General features: G+C 50.6%; 6 protein-coding genes across 6 annotated transcripts; 2 read left to right on the top strand and 4 right to left on the bottom strand.

The window, feature by feature from the left end:
* Positions 1-2921: 2921 nt before the first annotated feature.
* Positions 2922-3698, top strand: VTN00DRAFT_2555 (uncharacterized protein; the record flags this gene model as incomplete). Its single annotated transcript, XM_069428780.1, has 1 exon — positions 2922-3698. The coding sequence occupies one exon, from the start codon at positions 2922-2924 to the stop codon at positions 3696-3698; it is 777 nt and encodes a 258-aa protein (XP_069283601.1).
* A 363-nt stretch (positions 3699-4061) lies between these two features.
* Positions 4062-5766, bottom strand: VTN00DRAFT_2556 (uncharacterized protein; the record flags this gene model as incomplete). Its single annotated transcript, XM_069428781.1, has 9 exons — positions 4062-4292; positions 4368-4722; positions 4778-4834; positions 4889-4919; positions 4983-5109; positions 5276-5282; positions 5360-5413; positions 5481-5521; positions 5590-5766. The coding sequence occupies 9 exons, from the start codon at positions 5764-5766 to the stop codon at positions 4062-4064; spliced, it is 1080 nt and encodes a 359-aa protein (XP_069283602.1).
* A 2021-nt stretch (positions 5767-7787) lies between these two features.
* VTN00DRAFT_2557 (uncharacterized protein) lies at positions 7788-9768 on the top strand (the record flags this gene model as incomplete). The annotated part of the gene is made up of 5 exons (XM_069428782.1): positions 7788-7919; positions 8024-8239; positions 8302-8325; positions 8421-8590; positions 8664-9768. The coding sequence occupies 5 exons, from the start codon at positions 7788-7790 to the stop codon at positions 9766-9768; spliced, it is 1647 nt and encodes a 548-aa protein (XP_069283603.1).
* Positions 9769-11170: 1402 nt separating this feature from the next.
* On the bottom strand, positions 11171-13493 carry VTN00DRAFT_2558 (uncharacterized protein; the record flags this gene model as incomplete). The annotated part of the gene is made up of 3 exons (XM_069428783.1): positions 11171-11176; positions 11290-11591; positions 11672-13493. The coding sequence occupies 3 exons, from the start codon at positions 13491-13493 to the stop codon at positions 11171-11173; spliced, it is 2130 nt and encodes a 709-aa protein (XP_069283604.1).
* An 884-nt stretch (positions 13494-14377) lies between these two features.
* On the bottom strand, positions 14378-14842 carry VTN00DRAFT_2559 (uncharacterized protein; the record flags this gene model as incomplete). Its single annotated transcript, XM_069428784.1, has 1 exon — positions 14378-14842. One exon carries the CDS (start codon positions 14840-14842, stop codon positions 14378-14380), a length of 465 nt encoding a protein of 154 aa, XP_069283605.1.
* A 2615-nt stretch (positions 14843-17457) lies between these two features.
* Positions 17458-18414, bottom strand: VTN00DRAFT_2560 (uncharacterized protein; the record flags this gene model as incomplete). Its single annotated transcript, XM_069428786.1, has 4 exons — positions 17458-17540; positions 17627-17960; positions 18033-18169; positions 18228-18414. The coding sequence occupies 4 exons, from the start codon at positions 18412-18414 to the stop codon at positions 17458-17460; spliced, it is 741 nt and encodes a 246-aa protein (XP_069283606.1).
* Between the last annotated feature and the right edge of the window lie 5132 nt (positions 18415-23546).

Below are 23546 nucleotides of genomic sequence, written 5' to 3' on the forward strand. Positions count from 1 at the left end.
GAGAGAGAGAGAGAGGATAGGTAACGATAGAGGGGACTAGCTTGTCAGATGGAAACAGCGTGGAGGACGGGGACCGCAGGATACATAGTAGGAAAAGCCGGGATGCACGGATTGTGGGCGTGTAAGCTGGAGACGCAGATCCAGGATCGAAGGTCACCGGGCTGCAGATCCGGGCCCGGGCTCTCGTTTGCAGGGAGCAGTGGACTCGCAGAGACCCCCTGTTTTCTGCAGCACGAAAGACCTTTTTTTTCCCTGGTGTTGTTGACAAGCCCTACAGCGATCTGGCAGCTTGACAGCTGTGGCGCATCCACTCGCCCGGGAGGAGAACGCCAATGGTAACGGCCCACGTCAGGAAGGGCCCCCAGGCGTTGCCGTGGCACGTTCTGGGAGGAACGAGGGTTGCAAGGGGCACAGCTGGTGGTGGGAGGAGCGAGTCGAAGAGAGAGAGGATGACGAGGATTACAGAGAGAAGAGACGGAGCAGACAGAGAGAGATGACGAGTTGACGCGCTGGACGAGGAAGACGAAGACGACGATGGAGAGACGCTGGGTCTGGTCGGGCCTGGCCTGGTCCGCGGTCTCGCCCGTGACGCCGCCGTTACCGGTTACCGGACAGTACGAAACATCACGTGCGTGTCCTCATCGTGACCTCATTACCGGACATGAGGGATCATCTCTGGGTTTTTTTTTTAGCTGGACGAGACGGAAAGGACTTGATATCCAGGGGACAGGGTTCTGGTCCAGTTTCTGATCGAGCATGTCAGATCTAGCCGGAGACCCTGTAATGAACCGTACGGATACTCCGTATTTCTGTACCGTCCTCAACGTTCGGGGCACGCTCCGCACAAAAGACCCTCGATCTTATCGATAATCATCATGGCCAGAGACTCACTATCGTCTCTATCAGCATCATCAGTCCCCCACCCGTGCCTCCCCCGCCGGAACCGTATGTCATCCTGGCTCCCTCTGGCGGTGCGGTGAACCCCTTACCCATCACCCCCAGATAACGGAGCTCGCCGGTACTCCAGAAAAATGTACTGCGTATGTTCATGTGCACAACATCCGCCGTTAAACGCTCCGGGTGGAACTGCCCGCCAGCCTCACTTTAATCGGATCAACTTGTCTGGCGGTCTGTTGGGGGTCTCTCAGTCTCTCTCTCGAGCAGCACCCCCTCGTGGGTGGGGACGGGAGAAGCCGATCATCGAGACTAAAGTCCAAGCTAGACGGTAGGTTCCTTTGAGAAAGGTCTGATGCGGCTTTTTTTTTTTCTTTTCATCGACGAGTTGAAGTGTGCGGTGGTTTCAAACAAAGCAATTGCGAGAGAAATGCGGGTGCCTGGAACGGGCCCGGCTATCCCCTCTCGTTCTACGGTGTACGGAGTACATGCTCCCAGGTACACTCCCCTAAGCTAGGTGTTGCATGTACATGTACGTGCCAAGGGCGCCGACACGGGGAATCGACAGCCAATGCTGTCCCTATCTTCTGTGCATGGTGCTGGAATCAGGCCTTGGTCCCTTTTCTTTTCCAGAAACGGTGACGATTTCTCCCTCTCCATACGCACGGCCCTTGACCGCTCCTTGTCTCACTTTGATTACGCAGGACGTGCCTGGCAGCCTGCGTAAAGAGTCCCGAGCCGTCTGGCCGAACCCCATGATCTTCGGCTTCACCCGAGCTTCCCTTCTCGATATACCTTGAAGCCTTCCCTTTGTAAGGGACACCTCGATGTGTTGTCAATATCGTACCGCAAATTGCCAAAGTGTGCTGCAGCAATTAGCATTTTCAACAGCGCATGCATAGCTCTTGGCATGCCAGGAAAAAAAATATCGAACTTGATAAAGTTTCCCAGCTACGTGGGGGCTTGTCCTTCGTCAAGATGAACTCATTAGAGAATCCAGGATGAGTCTAGAATCCTGCGATATGAGAACGCGCAAGGAACGGACAAGGTATCTACGAAGTATATTCTCCACCGTAATCCTCTGTCAAAGTTCTACCACTATGACAGCCTGGCATGATAAGCACAAACGAGTACTGAATGCTCCGTGGAAGCTCGGAGCAGCAGCTAGACCACACACACACACACACAAAAAAAAACCTGCTCCCGAGCATGACTCATCTGTTGAATTAATTCTGATATACATATACTAATCCGATGCCCCTCTTTGGAAGTATATTTCCGTTCCAACTCCGGAAAAGAAGCAACGAACGGGGAAATCCTTATCCAGTTCCTGATTTACTTCGTATTCAGGCACCGTCTCTCTATTTCGGGTTTTTGCCAAATTCAACAGATACAGACACTATAGCATGGCAAACATGAGCCATTTTCCTGTCTTGGGGGAGTCTTACTGCTACTACTACTACTAAAGGTTTCCATCCGTCTATGGAGTACAGTACTCCGTACTCCGTAATCCATCAGTGAGTGGGATCAGCGTCCTATCCCCGCAAATTTCTCGCCGATCAATCCCTTGGAAAAAATGACCATCAACACATTGTCATTCACAATTTAATTCAAAAAGCCCGTTCAAGAAAGATCTTAGTTAAATAAGACTCCTAACGGGAACTACTACCCCTTCTTCCCGGAGCTACTAGGCCGGGTTCCTGCTGTACGGAGCTGTACCTATCAAAAGTACCTACTGTACCTCCCACCTGCCTAGCCTAACGGTACGGAGAATGAATAACTCCGCCAGTACGGGGGTACCTGGAAGCCAACAAAAGCAAGGCGGTGATAGAGGCGGTATAAATACTGCCTGCATAGACAGTTAATACTCCCCTCCCGCAGCCGGAATGGAATGCTATCATTATCATCAATCAACCTGAACCAGAACCCACGCCTCAGCTTATCAACCAAGATACCATACCCCAGAGCCATACGCATAACAATGCTCTAAGCACTTCAATTCATACATATCCACGAAACCACGCACAATGATGACCTCCACATCCTCCACAACCGTACCGCTCTCTCACCCCTCTCTAACCCCCTCCATCACCACCACTACCCCAACTACCGACACCGAGGGCAACGAGAAGAACAACAACAAGAAGAAAAAACACCTCCTCCTCGCCTCCTCCGGCTCCGTCGCAACCATCAAACTCCCCAACATCATCACCGCTCTCTCCACCCACTACCCACCCTCATCCCTCTCCATCCGCATAATCCTCACCCAATCCGCTCGACACTTCCTCGCGGGCCAATCCGCCGAACAACCCCCCGTCTCCTCCCTCCTGTCCAACCCCAACGTCGAGGCGATTTATTCAGACGAATCGGAATGGGTCCAACCCTGGACGCGCGGCGCAGACATCCTCCATATCGAGCTCCGCCGGTGGGCGGATATACTGGTCATCGCTCCCTTATCGGCAAACACGCTCGCGAAGATGGTGTACGGGATGGCGGATAATCTGCTCACGAGCGTGGTGCGGGCGTGGGATACGACGGGGGAGATCGATGGGGAAAAGAAAAAGATTCTGGTCGCGCCGGCGATGAATACGGCCATGTGGGTGCATCCCGCGACGGGCAAGCAGATGAGGGTGTTGAGGGAGGAGTGGGGGGGTTGGATCGAAGTGTTGCCGCCGCAGGAGAGGAAGAGTTTGGCGTGTGGGGATACGGGGTCGGGCGCGATGATGGAGTGGACGGAGATTGTGAGGGTTATTGAGGAGAGGTTGGGACTTGGGAAGGGTGGGGAGGGAGCGGAGGGGTCTTGAAATAGAGGGTGGGAAGTCGGTTTCTCTTCTCAGAGAGATCAAGGTTGCTGTGCTTCTTGTATTCTCGAGGGGCTAACTCTATGAGTCCTTCCGCTGCCTGAACGAGCACATCAGGTGTGGTCCAGATACAACTTCGAATCGGGGAATACGATTTGCTTGCATGCTTTTTAAGTCTGGATCACCGAGATTGCATTCGAGTCATCAGAGAGCGACTAAGCACGCAATGAACGCCATGTGAAATTGGCGAAAACAAAAAGGACAAGAGACTGGGGAACCTGACAGTCAAGACATCGAGCATCCGCGAACATCCAGAAACCGCCAAACATCGCGCAACCGCAGGGAGTTCAAGCCTTAACCGTAAGGCTAAGGTTTCCTCCCATACACAAAATGGACTTTACCGTACAGGTGGATTGAAGGGTCCTTTAGCTCATTCCGAACATGTGCACACATTACCTGTATCTCTGGCTGGCTCCAACCAAGAACACGCGAAAAGAGTGCAAATGCATAGGCATCAACGGCTTGAATCTGTTGAACCTGCTGATACTTGCCAATTTCCTTCAGCTTCGGATCCTTGGGCCATCTGCCTATTGGTAGCTGTGTGCCAGTGTTCAGGGTCAGCAAACATTTATCTTCATCTAGAAATAGTAGATATTTGGTGACATAACAAACCTTATATTCCACCTTCCTCACATCCACAAATCCTACCTTTTCCATCATTTTTTTCCACTCATGGATCTTCATAAAGGACTTGCCAAACTTTGCACTTGCTTCGCGGACTTGTGCTGCCAACTGCAGAGTATGTTTGGCCTTGTAACCAGTTTCATCATTAGGAAAAAGGTCTCCTTCAGCGCTCTGAAACTCAAAGTATCCCCCTGACTTCAGATGCTTGAATGCCCGGCTGAAAAGTCTGTCATAGTCGGAAACAAATCCATTCAGTTCGCGCCCATGTATGAAGTCAAACTTGGTTTTGAACAGCCATTCCTGCTCGTAGTCATCGACCTCGAACGTACAATTCGGAGGAACCCTGCTCAGTTCAGCAATGAACGTCTCCATGAAGGGTGACTGCCGAGCTACAGTACCATTTAGGTTGAATAGGGCTCAGATCAGTGCCGATAACTTGTGCAGAAGGGTACTCTCTGCCGTTCAGCTTCAGCTACAGTTTGGCTATAAAATGATCCACGGTGTCTTACTCTGCAAACTGAATAGCCCAAATTCCCGTGCCTGTTCACGCAGGGGGTTAGCGTGCTTTGCATACTGCTTGTTGGCTATAGTAGAGTTCTGTACCGGTCCCTATATCCAATACCCGCTGAAGATTTGAGTTTATGGGTGCAAGATGAAGATATCCCCGGGTGAGGAGACGGTAAATATGATTGAGAAGGTCCATTCGATCTTGTTCCTCTTCATCATTGGGCTATCGTAAAATAGGTCAGCTGCAAAGTTGACTCTCCAGGATTCGACTAAATACCAATACGTATGACCCTTCCTGGTAGGCATGATATCGACGTCCGTTCTAAAATACACTGGTCGGCATGCCTTTCCATAGGCATTTGGTAGCCAGCCATTTGCTGAATCCTCACCTCATACCTATGCAGTTGATCATAAGTTAGTTTGTTAGAGCCGCATACGGGTTGATGTTAATTGAGGCGGAGTATGGATCTTACTTGTAGTTCCTGATGCTTGAACTGATGGATGACGCGTAACTGGCAGTCCCGATCCTAATGTATCGCAAATTATCAGAGAGGGCTGTGAGAAGTCGTAGTTGCCGGGAATTCAGATACCCACGAGTCGTTGTAACCCGAATCTCCATCTGCGGAAGCGTTTTCCTGGATCATGTTATATTAGCATGTTGTTCGACGTATCTTGTAGTTGTCCAGAACAGAAGAGTGCTTACATCTACTTCCAAATCGGCACCAGCCGATTGACTCGGAGCTGCAGCTCCTGTATTCTCCTGCACCTCGGCCGTCGCTTCATTCAGAGTCGTAGTGGCGATGTTGGTAGCCGGTTGAGTCGAAGATGCCGCTCCAGCAGTGCTCTCCTGCGCATCGCGAGTTGCTTCGTTCTGAGCCATAATTTTAATAATTGGCTTCCTCGAGGGTGAAAGAGTCCAGATGATCGAGGGCGCAACCCAGAACAGCAGCAAACAGGACAGATGGGACACTATAAAGCCTCGTCTTTGTTCGCACCCCTCTTCCCATGGCGATTTAACTGTGCCTCCCCGATTGCCTCCCCGATGCATGGCGAATAAATAGCAAGAGACGATTGCATTCAAGTACCTAGTACCCTGTTAGTGCAGTCAAACCACTGCAGGAATCAAGTACTTTTACCTGCCGATGTGAGCAAACTGCAGTTAGTGGTAACATCGCGTCTGTAGTGCGTGACGACCCCTGTAAACCGACTTCTGAGTAACCGTGTCTGACTCGCGGTCGCGTTCACTTCTCTGCTTTGGAAACCATTGAGTCGGGGTGCGAGATTGAACCAAGGGCGTTGAATTGAGCATCAGGAGGCATTTCGTGTCGAGTTGGCGATATCAAGATGCCAGAGCGTCAAGAACACGTCGACATTGGCGTAGAATGTGGTCACAGCAGCATGAAGGAGCTTAGTACGAGCAGATGGCAGTCGAGAGAGCAGCACAGGAGCAGAAGAGAACGAATATGATGGCTTGTTTGAAAGTACAAAATTGTTAGGAGAGAAGTAGTTTACATCCGACTGAGGTTCAAGGCGACAGAAGTCATCAGTCTCATTAAGCTTCCCTCTTTCGGACAGCAGTCCTTCTCTCCATCCGACCTAGCAAAGCCATCCTTCTTAGACGCTAACCTCAAGACCTTTGCACCAAACCTCCTAAAGTACCTACCGAACACACCTGGTAGGGACTAGAACCAGCCAGGCCTCGGCCACGTCGGATGCCCGACTGAGCTAGCAGGTGATTCTGCCCAACGAGGAGCTGCATGATTACACTCAGTGATGCGTCCAGAGCTACGGACCGTTGCGCTTACGCATGCGTCGTTCTGCTGCCCGGAAGCTATCATGATTCTATCCACTGTCTTGTGTTTTAAGTCCTTCCTACTCGTCAACAGCTCAGGATTCAGCAGCATCTACCTGGTACCTACCCAATTACCCATTGGTGATAAGGACGGCTACATATTATAGTTCCCATTCAGCCGAAGCAAGGCCGTTCCATGCATGACATGACAAGACAGACATAGGCTAGTCGAAGCTAGGTCAAGTCAGCCCATTTTAATGTTAACGACGGCTGACAAGACAGCCTAGGAAATCGCCTTCCGATAAGATTGGCGGCCGCCAGCGCGCGTTCTCCACGACTTCTCCGCAGAGACCGTTAGGATCTTCCCGGATATGGGGGGAATATGGAGCTGTGAAGAATCCCCACATCCGAACGGTGCGGAGGCGTGGCTCTTCCCTTCTGCCAAGCCGATACATACTACCAAGAGTCTAGATGTGGAGGATCTCCGATTCCGAAAATTGAGAGCAGAATACTCCGTGCTAATGGGCGATGTACCTCTCTCCAGTCTTCCAAGGTCCTGTCGGGTATTGCACGAGAAGAACTGGGATTGATTCGATTTGATCATTCATGCCCGCCCTAACCCGTCCGGTCTTCCTCCACATCCCCGCGAACGATACATGACCGTCAACAACCAGGACAAGGGGTGATCTACAACCACTAATCATCCTGACTATGTGGACTATGTGCTGTACACCATGTAGGACAAAAGTAAGGCCACCCGAGCCATTTTGGTACCCGAGGTAGGAAATGGTCATACCGGGACATTGGGTAGATACTACCCTACCATGATTGACATTGGCGGGGTTGTTCCTCAATTGTGGGTTGAAGAATGCTGCTGTCGAAGCTTATTTTGACACTGATGGATTAAGGCAAGTGCAGTGGTGATGGTCAGGTGGGGAGAAGAGAGGGGATTAGTAGCTCTGATATAGGTACCCAGGTAGGTAAATATATTTCAGGGCCCCTGCAACTGCTGTAGTTTATTCCCTCACTTCTCTTCTATATGGAATTAAATTAACTGCATCTTCTATTTCTCTAGTTCTACACCTCAACCAGACATGGGCATAGCAACCATGGACTACCGACACCTCTTGGCCGCCATAGGACTCGCCTTGCTCTTCATCAGACTTCTGCGCACCGGTCGTCGTCCAAAAGACTATCCTCCGGGTCCTCCAACGATCCCTATTCTAGGAAATATCCATCGGGTACGTATCTTATACGCGCAAGTCCAAACCTCACTCTCTCACGTGTCGTGAAGCAATCCAAGAGCCCTGCCTTTATCTGCTGCTAACAATTTGGAAACAAACAGATGCCCAAGCGCGATGCCCACAAACAGTTTAAGGCCTGGGCAAAGGAATACGGCCCCGTCTATAGCCTGATACTAGGGACCAAGACGATGGTTGTCCTGTCGAGTGACCAGGCGGTCAAGGACCTGCTCGACAAGCGGAGTGCGATATACAGTGACCGGCAAGACATGTACATCGGGATGACACTGTGTTCGGGAGATCTGAGAATGTTGATGATGGTACTTCCCTTTCTCCTCCTTTCTTGAGTACAGGGATTTCTCTTTTACTGACAGCATAACAGCGGTACGCACCTCGCTGGAGGATGGTATGTATAAGCGATGTTGTCCATGATCTCGTGTACAATATGTCTAATTTCGACTATCAACTCTTCTATCCTTGTTGACTCTATGATCTGTCTAGGTCCGAAAAATGTGCCACAACCTGCTCAACATCTCCGCCGCGCGGTCATACGTCCCGTACCAAATGCTCGAGAACAAGCAGATGCTGTACGAGTTTCTCACTCAGCCGGAAGACTTCCTCTTCCATATCCGCCGGTACTCGAATTCTCTCACGACAAGCATGGTTTTTGGGTGAGTCAGACATCTCGTCTTCACCCTGTCCACTTATAATCCGTCTGAAGAGTACCTAATGAACGAACTTTAGCTGGCGAACCCCCACATACGACAACCCAGACATCCAACAGCTCTTCCACGGTTTCCAGGAATTCGCCGTGATCAACCAGACAGGAACGGCAGCACTGATCGACTTCTTCCCCTGGCTGCGTAAACTTCCCGACTGGATGCTGCCCCTGCGAAGAAAAGCGAAAGCCCTCCACGCCCGCGAGAAGGAGCTGTACCGAAAGCACTGGCTGAATTGCAAGCAGGCCATCCGCGACGGCACCGCAAAGCCCTGCTTCTGCGTCAATATGGCCAAGATGCAGAAGGAGGAGGGGTTCAGCGATGATCAGGCAGCGTACATCTCTGGCACTCTGCTTGAAGCCGGCTCCGACACGACCTCCAGCACTCTCTACGGCTTCGTCCAGGCCATGGTCCTATTTCCCGAAGTGCAGAAGCGCGCCCAGGCCGAGATCGACGCCGTCGTGGGCGACAGCCGCCTCCCCACCATGGACGACGAGCCCAACCTGCGGTACATCCGCGGCTGCGTGAAGGAGTCCCTGCGCTGGATGCCCACCACCATCCTCGGCGCCGTCCCACACGCCCTCACCAGAGACAGAGACGACTACTACATGGGCTACCGCATCCCCGCCGGCGCTGGCGTGATCAACAACGTCTGGACCATCCACATGGACGAGAACCGGTACCCGAATCCCCGACAGTTCGACCCGGACCGGTTCAAGGACGATTTCCAATCCGCCTACGACGCGGCGAGTAACCCGGACGTATCACAGCGAGACCACTTCAGCTTCGGCGCGGGGAGACGCATCTGTCAGGGCATCCACGTCGCGGACCGGAGTCTCTTCCTCGGCATTTCAAGAATGTTATGGGCGTTCGACATCAGCCCTGCCGTCGATGCACTGGGAAACCCTATCCTTCCCGACGCAGACAAACTGACACAGGGATTCGTGTGCATGCCTGAGCCGTATCAATGTCGAATCACTCCAAGGAGCGACGAGCGCGCGAGGATTGTGAGACAGGAGTGGGAGAAGGCGCAGGCGTCGTGGTTGGATCCGGTGAGTAAGCAGTGGAAGATGATTCCCGAGGGAATGTCGTTGCCAGCTGTGGATAAGAGTTTGCTTGTTACGGTGTGAGATGTATCTCTTGTCTCTTATCTTTTGATGGATGGATTGGTTGGATAGGTATAGTTGCAAGTACCTAGGGAGGTGCCATTTGTTCGTGGGTTCTAGGTGCGGCCCGGTTGACGTTCATTTAAACTTCATATTCTACGCTATGCTATATGCTATGTCAGGAAGGAAGCGTATGAAATATATGATTATATCATGAACAAATGACAAGAGTGAGTGGAACGAATCTGAATGGTTCATTCATTTAGCTAGAGAAGCATTGACTTTCTCTCTAAAACAGAGAATGGACGAGACCTGGTTATAACCAGAGTAGAATGTGATTTTCTTTCTTTCTTTCTTTCTTTTTTTCTGATTCTATTCCAGACAGAAGCTATTTACATACGATAATAATTAACCAAGCCCTATGATTATGGTCATGAGTATGTATGTATGTATTTTATGTAGAGTACACGGACGAACAAATAGTCCTGGAGAGGAGAGAAACGTTCCTCCAAGTCCAAGTCACCAACTGACTGCTCCTTGCTTTTCTTTATCAGGAGGTCTACTGTTACAGTTTCTTATCCTTATCCTCCACAGCTACCGATTTAAGCCAGAATATAGTAAGAATGGATATATAAGATGAATGAATTCATGAAATACATACATACGTACATACATACATGCTCGGTATCTGTATATCAATATCAATCTGATCTCATAGCAACATAAAGTGTCATGATCATAATCATCATCGTCATAAGACTCATTACATAACTCATTAAATCGCATGGCATGGCATAAGCATGTGCATCAAAACATAAGCATAAACATCAAAGAAACAAAGTCATATCACACATAGCGGAACATTCTGAAGAGACATGGGATTCAAAGAAAGTAAGGAGATTATATACCTCAAAGAAAGATTGCAACTGATGCTACCGTCTCCCGCCAAAAAATAGACTCCCAATGCCGTTTATGATATTCTCAATGTGATAAGCGATCGTGTCATCCCTTTCGGGCAGGAGATGGCCCTCGGAATCGAATCGATCTGGCAGATCGACAGTTGCATCAGAGTCTGGTTCTTTGCCTTTTTCGATAGCCTTATCTCGGGTGGAACGATGGAAAGAAGTAGTGGTAGTGGTAGATGCAGGATGCGGAGTAGGCGGATGGGTAACTGGTGAGCGACTGTGAGAACGACTGTCAACCGTCGAGTCGCTGCGGTCCGTCTCATAACCGGGATCGTTGCGGGAGCAGCTGTCTGAGTCACAAGAACACTCAGAGCCAAGGTCGAAGGCAACTGTCTTGGAATTTGCCGATGGTGGAGGTGGGCTATCCTGCCTCGGCCTTGGTTCCTTGGATGAAGCATTTGTCGACTGAGGAGGATGCTGTCCAGCTTCAAACGGTGGAGACAGCTGCCTGTCACTCTCCCTTAAACCTGCACATTCCTTCGTCAGCAGAAGCTATCAAAAAAAAAAAAGCGTTGTGACATTTCGCACTCAACCCACCATCTGGCATGTGGCGCTTATCAGTGGAAGGGGCGGCACTCACGTTCTCATCAGCTCTCCGGGGCCGTGCACCATACGGCTCGGGTACCGGTGGAGGTGGATAGCCATAGGGTCGAGGTGGAGGCGCTGCGCCGGGCGGCGGACCATAGTTGGCCGGGATGTAGGTGTTTGGCGGGTTAGGAGCAGTCGGAATAGCACCTGGGGGTGGCGGGAAGTTGTTGGTACGAGGGTAATAATCATTAGGCGGGAGTGCGCCCGAGGCTACAGGTGGAGAAGTTGGCGAGTAGGGGTCAGGACTGTAAGGCTCCTCCTCGTACGGGTCATGATCCCTGTCGCTCTCGTATCCTATGGATATGTTAGTCTTTGTTCAAACGTCAACACTAGGGCTCCAAAAGAATATTAGGATGTGCTACAGAGACACGTACTCTGCTTCTCCTCGGCCTTCTTTCTGTCCTTTCGCTGCGCATACTTGTGGGCTGCATATCCGACCCCAGCGGCAGCCAGGCCAGCCTCTGCGAGGTGCCGAGATCGACTACGACTATGATCCTTCTTGCGACTGTGACTGCGCCTCCTGGGACCGCTTCTATCGGTATCAGATCCGCTGCTGCAGCTATCGCTGTGCCTGGCACGGCTATGGCTGCGGTGACGGCTGTGTCCAGAGTCGTAGCCCTCCGGGGTAGCGGGAAGGCCGTAGTAATCTTCAGCTGGGATGTTGCCGTAGACCGGGTGCTCTCCGTACTCAATGAGGCCAGCAGACGCGCGCCTAGGGTCCGGGTAGGTTCCCGATCTCGACCTGCTCCTAGATGACCTGCTCCTGGATCGTCTCCGTTCCTTTCTGGCAGCCTCCTCCTCTTCCTTCGCCTTATTCCTCTCATACATACCAGCGACGGCAGCGCTTCCCAGACCAGCTGCCACGATAGGGAGTCCCTGTCTGAGCCTGCTGCGAGACCGAGAGCTTTCACCCTTGCGGGAGCGAGACCTGCTTCTGGCCTTCTCAACTAAGCCGGCTGCGGCAGCTCCAGCTAAGCCCGCTTCGGCTATGCGTTTGTTGCGATGGGAGGAACTGCGGACATCATCAGAGGAAGGGCTCGAGTCGCGACGACGGTGAGAGCGGCTCCGCCTCGAATGATGTCTGCGTCTAGAGCGGCTTCGTCTCTCGTGGCCGTGGGATTTCTGGGAGTGCTTTCTTGCGAGAGCCACAGCACCAGCCAGGGCAGCAGCGCCCAGCCCGATTTCAGCCAGTCTCCTGGCGCGAGAATGAGAGGAGGAGCGGCTGCGGCTGCGGCTGCCGTGCCTGGATCGATGGCGGTGGTGACCGTGATGGTGATGGTGGGATGACAGTCGATCCCCCTCGACCGAGTCAGAACGATGTCTGCTCTTGCTGCGGTGGCGGCTTCGCGCCCGCGAGATGGCCTCAACCGCCACGGCACCCAGTGCACCAGCACCAACATCGCGGCCCACACGGCCCCAGCCGCTGGAGACCTCTTCGCCCTCTTTCTTCTGGTGGTGCCGGATCAGCTCGGCCGCACCGACACCAGCGAGGGCGCCTTCAGCGATGTGGCGCTTGTGGTGATGCGGGCTCTCGTCGTACTCGCGGGTTTCCTTGCGGATGTACACCATGCTGTCGTCGCTGCTCCACTCTTCGCGATCGCGGCGGCTGCGACTGGCTTGCGAGATGGAGTCGTCGGGGCTCAGCTCCCGGCGGCTGCGACGGTCGTCCTCGCGCTCGCAGATGCGCCGTTGGGAGTAGTACTCACTGCCCCGTGACTCCCGATCGACCTCAGACCGATGGACGACGTGGTAGTCGGGCTCGTGCGGAGGCGTGATGTAGATGGGACCTCGCGCGTCTTGAATGATCACCGGCTGTCCGTCGCCGAGGACGATAGGCTTCACGGATTCTGGCCGCGAAAGGTGCTCCGCGGACCGGGTGTAGCGACGGATCTCGTAGGGTTCACTAGACTCCCGATCGTAGTAATCCCTCTCGGATCGCTCGTCGCGCTCGAAACGGCGCACGCGAAGCTCGTATTCTCGGTCGTTGCGTGGTTCACGCTCTATGGTGCGTCTGATGACCAGTTCTCTCTCGCCGGCGGCGGGGTCTTCACGCCTATACATGAAGTCGCGCTCGCGGTCTTCCTCGCGGGGCACGAAGTAACGGGTGACTGTAGTGTATGAGCTTCGAGGTTCGGAACAACGGGAATAGTCATCCCACTCGCGCTCCCGCTCGCGCTCTTTATAAGAAACAGACATGATGATGCCGATGAATGCAGAGGTGAAAAACGCAGAAAGAGGGGCAGATAGGTGTGGCTAAGAACCTGGAAGGTGGAGTGATGATGACAGAAGTTGTAGTGACTTAGGGTTTATCCGGGATAGACAGGAAAAGCAGTTCTTGAGAAGTGGATGAACAAGATCACCACCTGTCCCTGGAGTCAAGACTGCCGGTGGCAAGGGACAAGGTTCTAAGTGACAGAAGCAGGGAAAACTGTCAGGTAGGGAGTACTCGAGCCTCGTCAGCACGGCTCTCGGCGCAGCAAGCGACGAGGGGTGGTGAGGGGCAGCCCAGGTGGGCTGATAGGATCAGCTTGCTAAGTGGGCTGGACGATGCCTAGCAGGTGGACCAGCACAGCCGTACAGCGTACAGGATAGATGGTGGTTGGTGCTGTGAAGGGGACAGGCGGGGGGAGGATGCAGATGATGACGACAGAGATGAAGATGCGATGAAAAAGATGAAGACGATGGAGAGATGGAGATGGAGATGGAGAGAAGAAAGAGAAGAGAGAGAGAGAGAGAGAAACGCACCTTCAGGCTGCCTCGAGGCTACACACGTGATATCACGGGGTGGTGCAGTAGCGTTGATATCAGCCAACACGATACAAAGACAAAGAAGGCAAGATCTCTTGGACGTAAGAGAACAAGAGAAAAACAAGAAAAAAAAAGGAAACCCGCCGACAAGGCCCTTTATATCGCGGTCTCAATCATCATTGTGCCCTCAGCGATGACCCAAACGGGCATACTCTCAGCGTTGGTAATCCGGGGATTGTCTCCAGACGCAGCGAGCCCTGTCCGCGAGGAGCCTCAACGCCCACCTATCCGCATCAACCGTTTGCGCCCGACCAGAGGCCTATCTCACCGACTCATGCCCGCCAGACCGGGCTGCCCTGCGACGGCAAACGACGGTGACCGCGTCCAAACCTGGGTTCGTCCGGCTCCAGGCCGGCTGTTCTCTCCGCCATCTCTCCATGACTGCATCGTGCATGAGCGGCTATGCACAGCCCTTTAACGTGACACAACGCCCGTCCTCGCGCGAGGCTGAGTCGCTCTAGAGTGTCGACTGACGTCGAGATTTGCTTCTGGAAGACGTTCAGAGAAATGATGCCCGCACGTGGAGCCGCCACGGGGATCCGTTGTTCGTCTCGTCTTTCCACGGATCGTCGCTCGTGCCGAGTCGCCGACAGGAACGCTCCAGACATCATATCATCCTCAGCTATGTCGTCACTATCATCCTTCTCTAGCCAGGCTCTCCGTTCAGAAAGCCTTGGAAGCCAGGCAAGCGTTCGACCTGCCTGGGAACATCCTTGGGCAGGAAGAGCCGTCCACATATCCTTGCAGACTCGCTTTTACCTCGGCTGGATGACCCAGTTCGGCAGTTATCTGGGGCCTAGCCCAGATGGATAATTCTGGTACTTCTTCCTGCCATCACTAGATGTGCACCAGCTGTATTAGCGAGTCGACTTCAAAATTGTCCAGGTTGACGAAATGCTGCTACATATTTATGACGTTGTCAGTGCCCAAGTCCTCCCGGATACCTACCATACCTGTTCAGAATGCACATACATCACCAAAAGACCTCCACTGTGCCCTACAAGACATAGATCTTACTCAACGGCTGTCTTTTCCCGTTTTGTTTTTACGGTGTTCTGGCAGAAGATGTGTCTGCGGCCCGATCTACGCAAGACAGCCACCAATGCACTCGTAAGAAACAGGTATGTATAGATCAGAATACCAGGGATCATGGGTCCCAACGTTCCCAATTGGAATATCTCCCTCTCGTTGAGAAGACACACAGTGGAAACCTAACCGCTGCCTTGCTGTCCAAGAAACCGTCCTTCGTCAACCCAGTCTTAGACCCCAGCTATCCCTACCCACAACCTGCCTCACTTCACAACCCATAGCTTCTTTCCGCATATAGGCGTCACATCCTATCCTGCCTCACTTCCATCAACCCATACAATGTCATTGAATTGCGCCCTTCAATCGACAGCCTGAATCCTAGCCTGGTAGGGCGGTTTGACATTTGTACATATACTCCGTACTTGTGCTTATCCAGGTTTTCCTATTGTCCGGGACGAGGATGATATCATAATCATAGTCGATTGGTCCCATGGGCCCCTCTCCCAGCGCCCCGGAGAGTTAACCCTATACCAAACCTTCTACTTATCCACCTAACATAGGCGTCGCACAGAATACGGAGTACTCCGTGCAGCACAGGCAGGTATCTAGGTAGTTAAGGTTACGACATGACCCAGATCCAGGGATCCAGGTATGATTGACGTTCCACAACAGGGACAAGGCCGCCCTGCATGGCATGCAGCGGGAGGGAAGAGAGGTCCACCTTACTTACTGTGCTAGGGCTCTCTGTTTGAGCGGGACGCGGGTTCTCCGGATCGATTACGGAGTACATGCACATCTACATTTCCCCGGTGCGGAGTACCCTGTATGTACAGTACATACTCTCCACACTCCTCTATTATTATCACAAGAGATTGACTTAAATGACTGACGGCGATGGAGCTGAACGGCGTTCTCATACTGTTAGAACTTATATAAGCAGGTATATTAGTTAACTAGTTATCTCCGACCGCCAAGAATCGCATCTCACTATTATATCCACCTCTCACGAGATTACAATGGTCCTTCGTTCCATCACCCACGAAGCAGCGTGGGAAAATAAATTAATAATTCGCATCGCACCACAAGCTAACTGCCAAGATAGATAGATAGATAGATAGAAGATCAAATACGTCGTTCTCCCGGATCCCATCCCACATCCCCGATATCCGGCCATAAGGATGGACTGGAATATTAACATGGAATAGCAATTGTTATTATAAGTTCAACCAACGAACCATCGATATCAACGACAGTAGTAAATACTGTACTTCTACCTAGGTAGGTACGAAGTCTATATTATTCAGACCATCCCTCCGCTTCGCTTCTCTTCTCTACAGTAAATACTGTACCCCATCGGCCCGTCGGCCCGTCGGCAGGTCAGGTGGACTTTGGAGCCAACAGCTAAGCACGCCTAGACTGATCTAGGCAAGTACCGAGGTAGGATCACCTAGATGGGAAATCGATGACATCAACCCGCCATACACAATCCAGTGCAAGAATTTCGATTGAAAAGTTTAATCCATTGCCGGAACCGGAACCCTAGTTTACTAGTTAAAGGTTTATTATTATTCTCCACCTTGGCGAGGTTGGAAACTGCCGGCTCACCCAAGCTGAACTGCCGAAGGTTACCTAAGTCTACCCAGAAAGCTCGCGGGGTTTTGCTGGCTTAGCTTGCAATTTTGCAAGCGAAACCGGAGTCCCGGACTCCAGACTCGACTGAGCTGACTCCGGACCCCGGATGGAGCTGATGGAGTGAGTGATGGACCCCGGGAAATGTGACCGGTAACTGTATCTGGCATCTAGACTTCCACTACATGCGTAGCTCTTAGGGATTTTCCGTATGTACACCTGGGCAGGGAGAGTACTTACCACCAATGATAACGTGTATAATTACCTAACCCAGTAAGAGATACATAGGTAGGTCCGTATCTTATACATACCTAACTGCATAAACCGCTACTACCAGCACGGTACCGTATAGTCTTCCGGAGATAAACCGTAATAAAATTCAACGGGGCCCGGTATGATGCTGGCATTAACTTTCGCCTAGGGTTTGGATACCCAAAAGAACAGATCATGAATATTATTATATTGAACTTGTTTTCATTCGTTGCGTCTTATCATACATGTCTCTCGACCCCGTCGATCTATGTATCTATTCATGCATGTAAATAAGTGTACATACGTAAGATGAAAAATCTAGTCCAGAAACCCTCGCCGAGGAAAGAAAGGGGGAATCAATTCCTGCATGCATATGTGTGGAATAACGGGATGGTATCTTTCTATTTTTAATTTTATATTCTATCTTTTGATTTTAGTGTAATTAGTCCTCCTTCACGATGGGGAAGGCAGGAAGGGTGAAGGGCGTAATGCCCTTGACCCAGAATCCGGAGCAACCGGCCCAGACTGTGACAAATGAAAGTCAGCTCTTGCTCTACAGGATATAGATATAGCAAAGAGAGAGAAATAGATAGGAGGGAAAGGGGACTTACAGGCACAAAAAGCAACCACAAACCCAATTGAGTTACCTGCCACCAGCAGCGACCCGTTGCCCAGCATGTACCCGCTCGCGAGCAGGATGTACTCGATCTCCAGGAAGAAGAACATGGCCATGATCATCCAGGTGCTGCGCAGCGCCGCGACCATGAAGATGCCGCTGATCACGAACCACGTCCACATGTACATGGCGATGGCCTGGGGGAAGTCCGGGCTCAGCTCGCCCGTGATGGGGTCCGTGTAGGACGCGATGATGCCCGTTCCGGGGAAGTTGATCAGTGCGAAGGAGAGGTTGAAGGCGGCGTAGGAGGGGAAGACGGTTGCGCCGAACTGGGTGACGATGTTAGCATGCGTGTATAGTACAGATGATGGGTATGATGGTTCAGAGATGGTGAAACGTACGGTATTCCCCGAAACAAAAGACATGATGCCCGCAATGATCTGGGAGATACCCGGGAACATGGACACCACGGCGTAGACCACATTGGGCGTTTGGATTCCACGGGAGTGGACTCCCATCAGCGAGATGAGGAAAATACCTGCAAGTTTCGTTAGCAACCTCCAAAAAAAAATCAAAGGCGAGTATGTGAGATTTACCGGTCGCGAAAGACAACAGTCCCAACGGCGTGGGATTGGCAAGAGACCGATGGATCTCAGGGAGTGGGATCTGAGATCGATCATCGATGTGTCCGCCCGCAGTCCTTGCCCGCTCCAGCCTGTCAGAACGGGTATCGTAGCTCCCGGACTCGATCTTGTCAGCGTGATCGTATGTGTGATCAGCCATGGTGTGCAGAGAATGGCGTTGAATGTATGTAAAGTATTAATGTGGTAAGATGAACTAGATGATCAATCCCTCAGAGGATAGGTATCACAGATACCACAACGGGTCTGTCTTCGAGGGGTCTGATCTGAAGATGAAGATGAAGAAGAAGGAGGAAAAAAAATTGAACCTGACCCTCCCCGTCCAGAAGGACACGACTACCTTTTAAAGCCATGGTCCAAGACAGTCTGGGGGAAGGAAACTTAGCCAGGTCTTCACAAAGACCCGCCCAGTACCATCAACCCTCCCCGTGGGGGAAAAGACACAACAGGATCCCTATTTCCCCGGATGCATAGTAAGCATGGCACAACCCAGAAAGGTCTCTGGTTTGAGTCGAGAATCTCGAGATGGCAAAACCAAGAGCGACCAGACCCAGGGCCAAGAACGACGGATCCTCACAGAGTTACGGTTATGCATAAATCTGACCCCAGTCGAGTGTTCTCTGTGGCTGCAGACGCCCCTCCACGTGGAGATCGCCGGCGGGGCGGGAGATCCCTTGGCAATTCGCCGTTTGCAGCAAGCAAGACGACAAGCACCGGGTATCGGCAGCGCTTAGGGTTTTTGATCTTTTGTCGGACCTCGGCTACATTGAGCTTCGAAGATGTCGTTTCGAATTTGACAGTTTTGGTGTTGTATATAGTTTATTTGCCGTTTCAGGAATATCTGCCTTTTCCAAGATATATCACCTTCTATGGGCAAACCCTATGTTGAATAAGATCAGTTTGAACCAGTATCCAGTTCACGATTCGCTGACGTAGCTGCCTTCATATCTCCATTTCCCCGTGGAGGTCCTCGTCCTCAATTCCCTTCGAGCGAGGTCCCAGCCGTTTGAAGATTCTGGGCCCGCTAGGCGGTACTATTAAATTAGCGTCAATATTAAACTCCAGATAGCCTCAAGAGCTGAAAAAAACGGACGAATAATGGGATCCTCCGTATATCGGACTCACGGCGTCTTCATCTTTGTCTGGTCCCGGTGTGTCTCAAAATGGTGACCAAGTAAATAGGAATCGTAAAGAATACTAGGACTTACCTAGCTTCTTTTTGATTTCAAGCTACAAATGTTAGTTCAGGACGAATAGAACTCAGGCAATTGATGAATTATGAGTGGCTAAAGGTCCCGCATAGCCAATAAGACAATCAGAGCAGCCTTATCTCTTATCACTTGGCATGGTCTTCTTCTCAGAATGGCGACAGCTCTATGAGCAGCAAACAGGATGGATCTTGCAGATCACTCGGCACTTTCCGGCCTCTCACTGTGTAGATCTTCGCCAATATGCAGTATGCCGTTTAGCCTGACTGCTGCTTTAACCATGTACTCCGTACTGCGTATCTCGTACTGCATACTCAGTAGTGGCGAGGTCAAGCCCTAACGCGCCACGCCAAGATCCCGGGAGTCAGGTCAGGTCCCCGAATACGGTTGTGAGATCCGCTAGGTTCCAAAAACAAGATTTTAATTTCTCTGCAAGATTGGTATTCCCTTTTTTCTAGTGCACACTTGGCTGGTTTCTAGCCCGCTACTCGAAGGTTTCCAAGGTTCGTTAAGCGATGCCGAGAAGAAGCTTGAGTCTGGGCGAGGATTATTGGCGGGAACATACTTTGTAGAAGTCGGAGATAGATTTTTTAGACTTCGGTCTTTTTAGGGGCCGAGTCCGGACTGTGGATGCTAGTGGGTATGTACCGAGTACAGCCTGTACAGGACTAAAGAATATAAACTTAGTTTTGGGAAGGGTATCCGTTATGGGAATCCCAGCCGGCAATTGACACGGGATATCATCTACTACCGTAGACTGCAATCTTTTTTATCTGTTTTCTGTTTTACTAAACTGCATTATAAACTCGGTATCTGGACGCTTTTCCTGTATAGGAGTAGGACATATGGTACCGAGGACCTAACAATTTTCCGACCGTTCTCAAATTGCTGCAACGATTCCGTATGGAGTACATTTATGGAGTACATTTATATGATGTCTTCCGATCTCTTCTTCAGACCAGTTGTCATTTCAGCAGAAGAAATCATCATTCTTATCTTCATTACGACCTAGCACTTTTCCTGGCTTTCCTGCAAGATTGAGTAGAGAGTGTGTTTGCAGCAGATCTGCATTGCTGACTGGAATAATATATAGTGCATTGCTCTATTTATAACCATGGGTTGAAAGCCCAGATCAAACTCACCCAGGCCTGAGTAGTCCAGCTGAGTTTTTCGAATCTGCGGAAGAGGGTTGAATGCAGCCTTTTTAACCGAACCGAAGCGGATGGGATCCGACTGACCCAAGTACCCGGGTCGGGACTCGCGTGCTGATGATCCCTGGTCTCGGATCCGGGTTTACCCCACGATGCTACCGGGTTACCCCCGCGCCTTGGACTTGGTACTGGGAGATGGGAGCCATGCAAAACGGATTATTACAATACAAACAGTAGGTTCAATGCCAAAACTTTACTCCATATTATTATCCATGTAGTCTGTTCTCCTGGCCAAGTCACCAGCTTCATTACTGTATACTATTGTCAGACTGCGCGAACCTAGTAATCCGAAGGTATGATGATGAAAGCTCTGATTATTCGAATCTAGCTAACTAATTGACTATTTATCTCATGGAATTAGGGCTTAAGACCTTCCGAATATGGATATGTCAAGCGATTCCGAAAGATATGATATATCGATGTGATATATAGATGCAATATAAAAGGGTATTGCAGGGGTCTTCGAGATACCCGGATCGGCGTGTGCTGACTAGGCTGATAGGTTTCTTGGCATACCACTAGGTTATAGTGGTAATATTCGGCTGACAACTATAAACGCTGCTCTGGAGGACTGGGGGCTTGTTTGCTCTGAATCAATTGGCTGAAATACAGACAACATGTATTAAATAAGAGGCAAGGGCAGCGGATAGCCTCTCTGTCAACAGCCTCTCCTGGGCCTAGAGGGGCAGTTCCAGGCAGTTGGTTTAAGAGGAGGGAGGGTCGGTTAGTTCAGTTGGGAGTCAACTCTAGAAAAGAAGGTCCCAGCAGAATGCTGACCATCAGGTATAGGCGCCTTTCTTGTTGATAGAAGGTTTTACTTTCTAGGGCGCTGCGCACTGAATGGCCAAAATAGTGCAAAAGGTATTCCGTTTGAGGTACCTAGAGATATAGATTAGCTATCTAGGATATAGACATCGACATCGTTCCAGTGACTAATCCTCCAGCAGAGCTTCAGCTTCCCTGACAGCCTTGTTGATTGCATCCTGCTTAAGCGATTGGATTACAGAAGCGCGAGGGACGAAGTTTCGAGCGTAGAATTCTGGACATCAATCGAACATTGCGAATCTGTGTGAACAATTGTTCATTTAAAGTCCACCCACCTCCGGTGATGCCATTCTTATCCTCCTGATAGAAAACGATTCGAGTACAATCGGACCACGCCTTCAGCTTAAACGGCGAGGGAGCCCTTCCATGCCCATACCTTTTTCTCCATATTGAACTATACCTTGTCCTATGTCTGTGTACTTTGGCTTTGGGAGGGTTCTCTATAGCAGTAGATACTTAGACTGGATCTAGATAGATTCTAGGAGCTTTAATAGCCATAAAAGCCCCTTTTGTGTATCTACGTTGTGAAAAGTAAGTAATGTGCATACATTCGCCCACAAGTGACGTCCTATCCCTCTTGATCCTTGCCGTCGATTCGATTCCTTTAACCAGCTTTCCTACGAAAGGACCTTGGTCCATCGTCCCCGTTCAATAGGCCCTTTCCATAAAATGGCTGATTGCCTCGATCATTTGCGTTTCTACTTCTATTTCTCATGTTCAACGCGTAAACCGGAATTTCCCTTTACAGGATGGCTAATTGACAGCCCTTGACAAGGTAATTTATCGCCACATCTGAGTGGCTTGGGGGACTCTACGTACACTCTTAATATTCGTACTCCAATTCCAATGATATTATCAGCATCGCTGGCACCTATTTGGCCTGATAATTCCCAGAACAGCTTTCCAGGCAGTGTAAGAGCCTTGAGCTGTATATTAAGCTGTAGAAGGACCTGTTCTAAATCAAATGGAATGAATTCCGTTTCTGCAAAGCCGTTCCTGACATTTCCTGGTTTCCAACACTTCAGAACGAACAGTCTTCCGGATATGCTGTCAGGAGAGGAAGTAAAGCTTGTTGATACGATTGACTCCTAGTCGCATGCTCTCCTTTACTAAGTAGCCATATACACACGATTGAGAACTTCAAAACAGCCAACGTCAAGAGCCTGTATAATACGAGTTGGGTGCGGTAGTATATAAATTAGAATAGTATCATATCGCACGCAAATCTGATCAAACTGAGGTGTAAGATGGCTAGCTGCCATGGCCGTCAACAGATCAACACGCAATAATTTCCCCTTTGTACACGCGCTACTGTATGGTATAAAGTGATTTTGAACCCAGACGATTTCCAATTTCATTAATAATCTATCCATTAGGGCTTGTCTTGATTTTCCAGTCCATGTGGTAAGGTTTTCCTCCTCATATCAACCAACCTGCCTGTAGATGAGTCCCACCTTTGAAGATAGTGCAAAGCAGGGAGGGAGGATCTGACTCAAATGCCAGTGGCGGGCTGATCCTTGGGCCTTGGATCCAATGAAAATCAAAATTCACCAGGTTAACCCCAGCCTTGAAGACAGGAGGGCTATCCATGATAGGTACCTGGATATGCATGCAGGACGGAGTACATACAAACAGTAGACTGCTAGAGTTTATGTCACGCTACCCATGGAATCCCCTGTCTACTGTAGGGTCAGCTGCTTCGCTGTTTTTAGTATAATTTGATCTGGACTGACTTTTTGTTGGGGATTCGTTCAGCTACCAAACGTAATAGGGCGTTTCTGCACGGCGTGGTCATCGGAGGAGGAACCTGAACCTCCAAATTGGGGTTCTTTAACAGGGAAGGGACGCAGAATCTACTCTGCTCTTGTTTTCATGTTTATCAAGTTCAGCTATAGCCCAATTTGTGTATGTACGTCTGTATTCAGATTAGGAGCAAAATTCCTATCCTATGGACGTTGATGTCTTTCCCACTGGATTCTCCCTTATGGGAGAAGGAGGCGGAACTCTATGAGATGTTGATATTATTATTA

Source organism: Thermoascus crustaceus (assembly GCF_041956765.1).
Source record: "Thermoascus crustaceus strain CBS 181.67 unplaced genomic scaffold VTN00scaffold_10, whole genome shotgun sequence".
In the NCBI taxonomy this organism is placed as follows: Eukaryota; Fungi; Ascomycota; class Eurotiomycetes; order Eurotiales; family Thermoascaceae; genus Thermoascus; species Thermoascus crustaceus.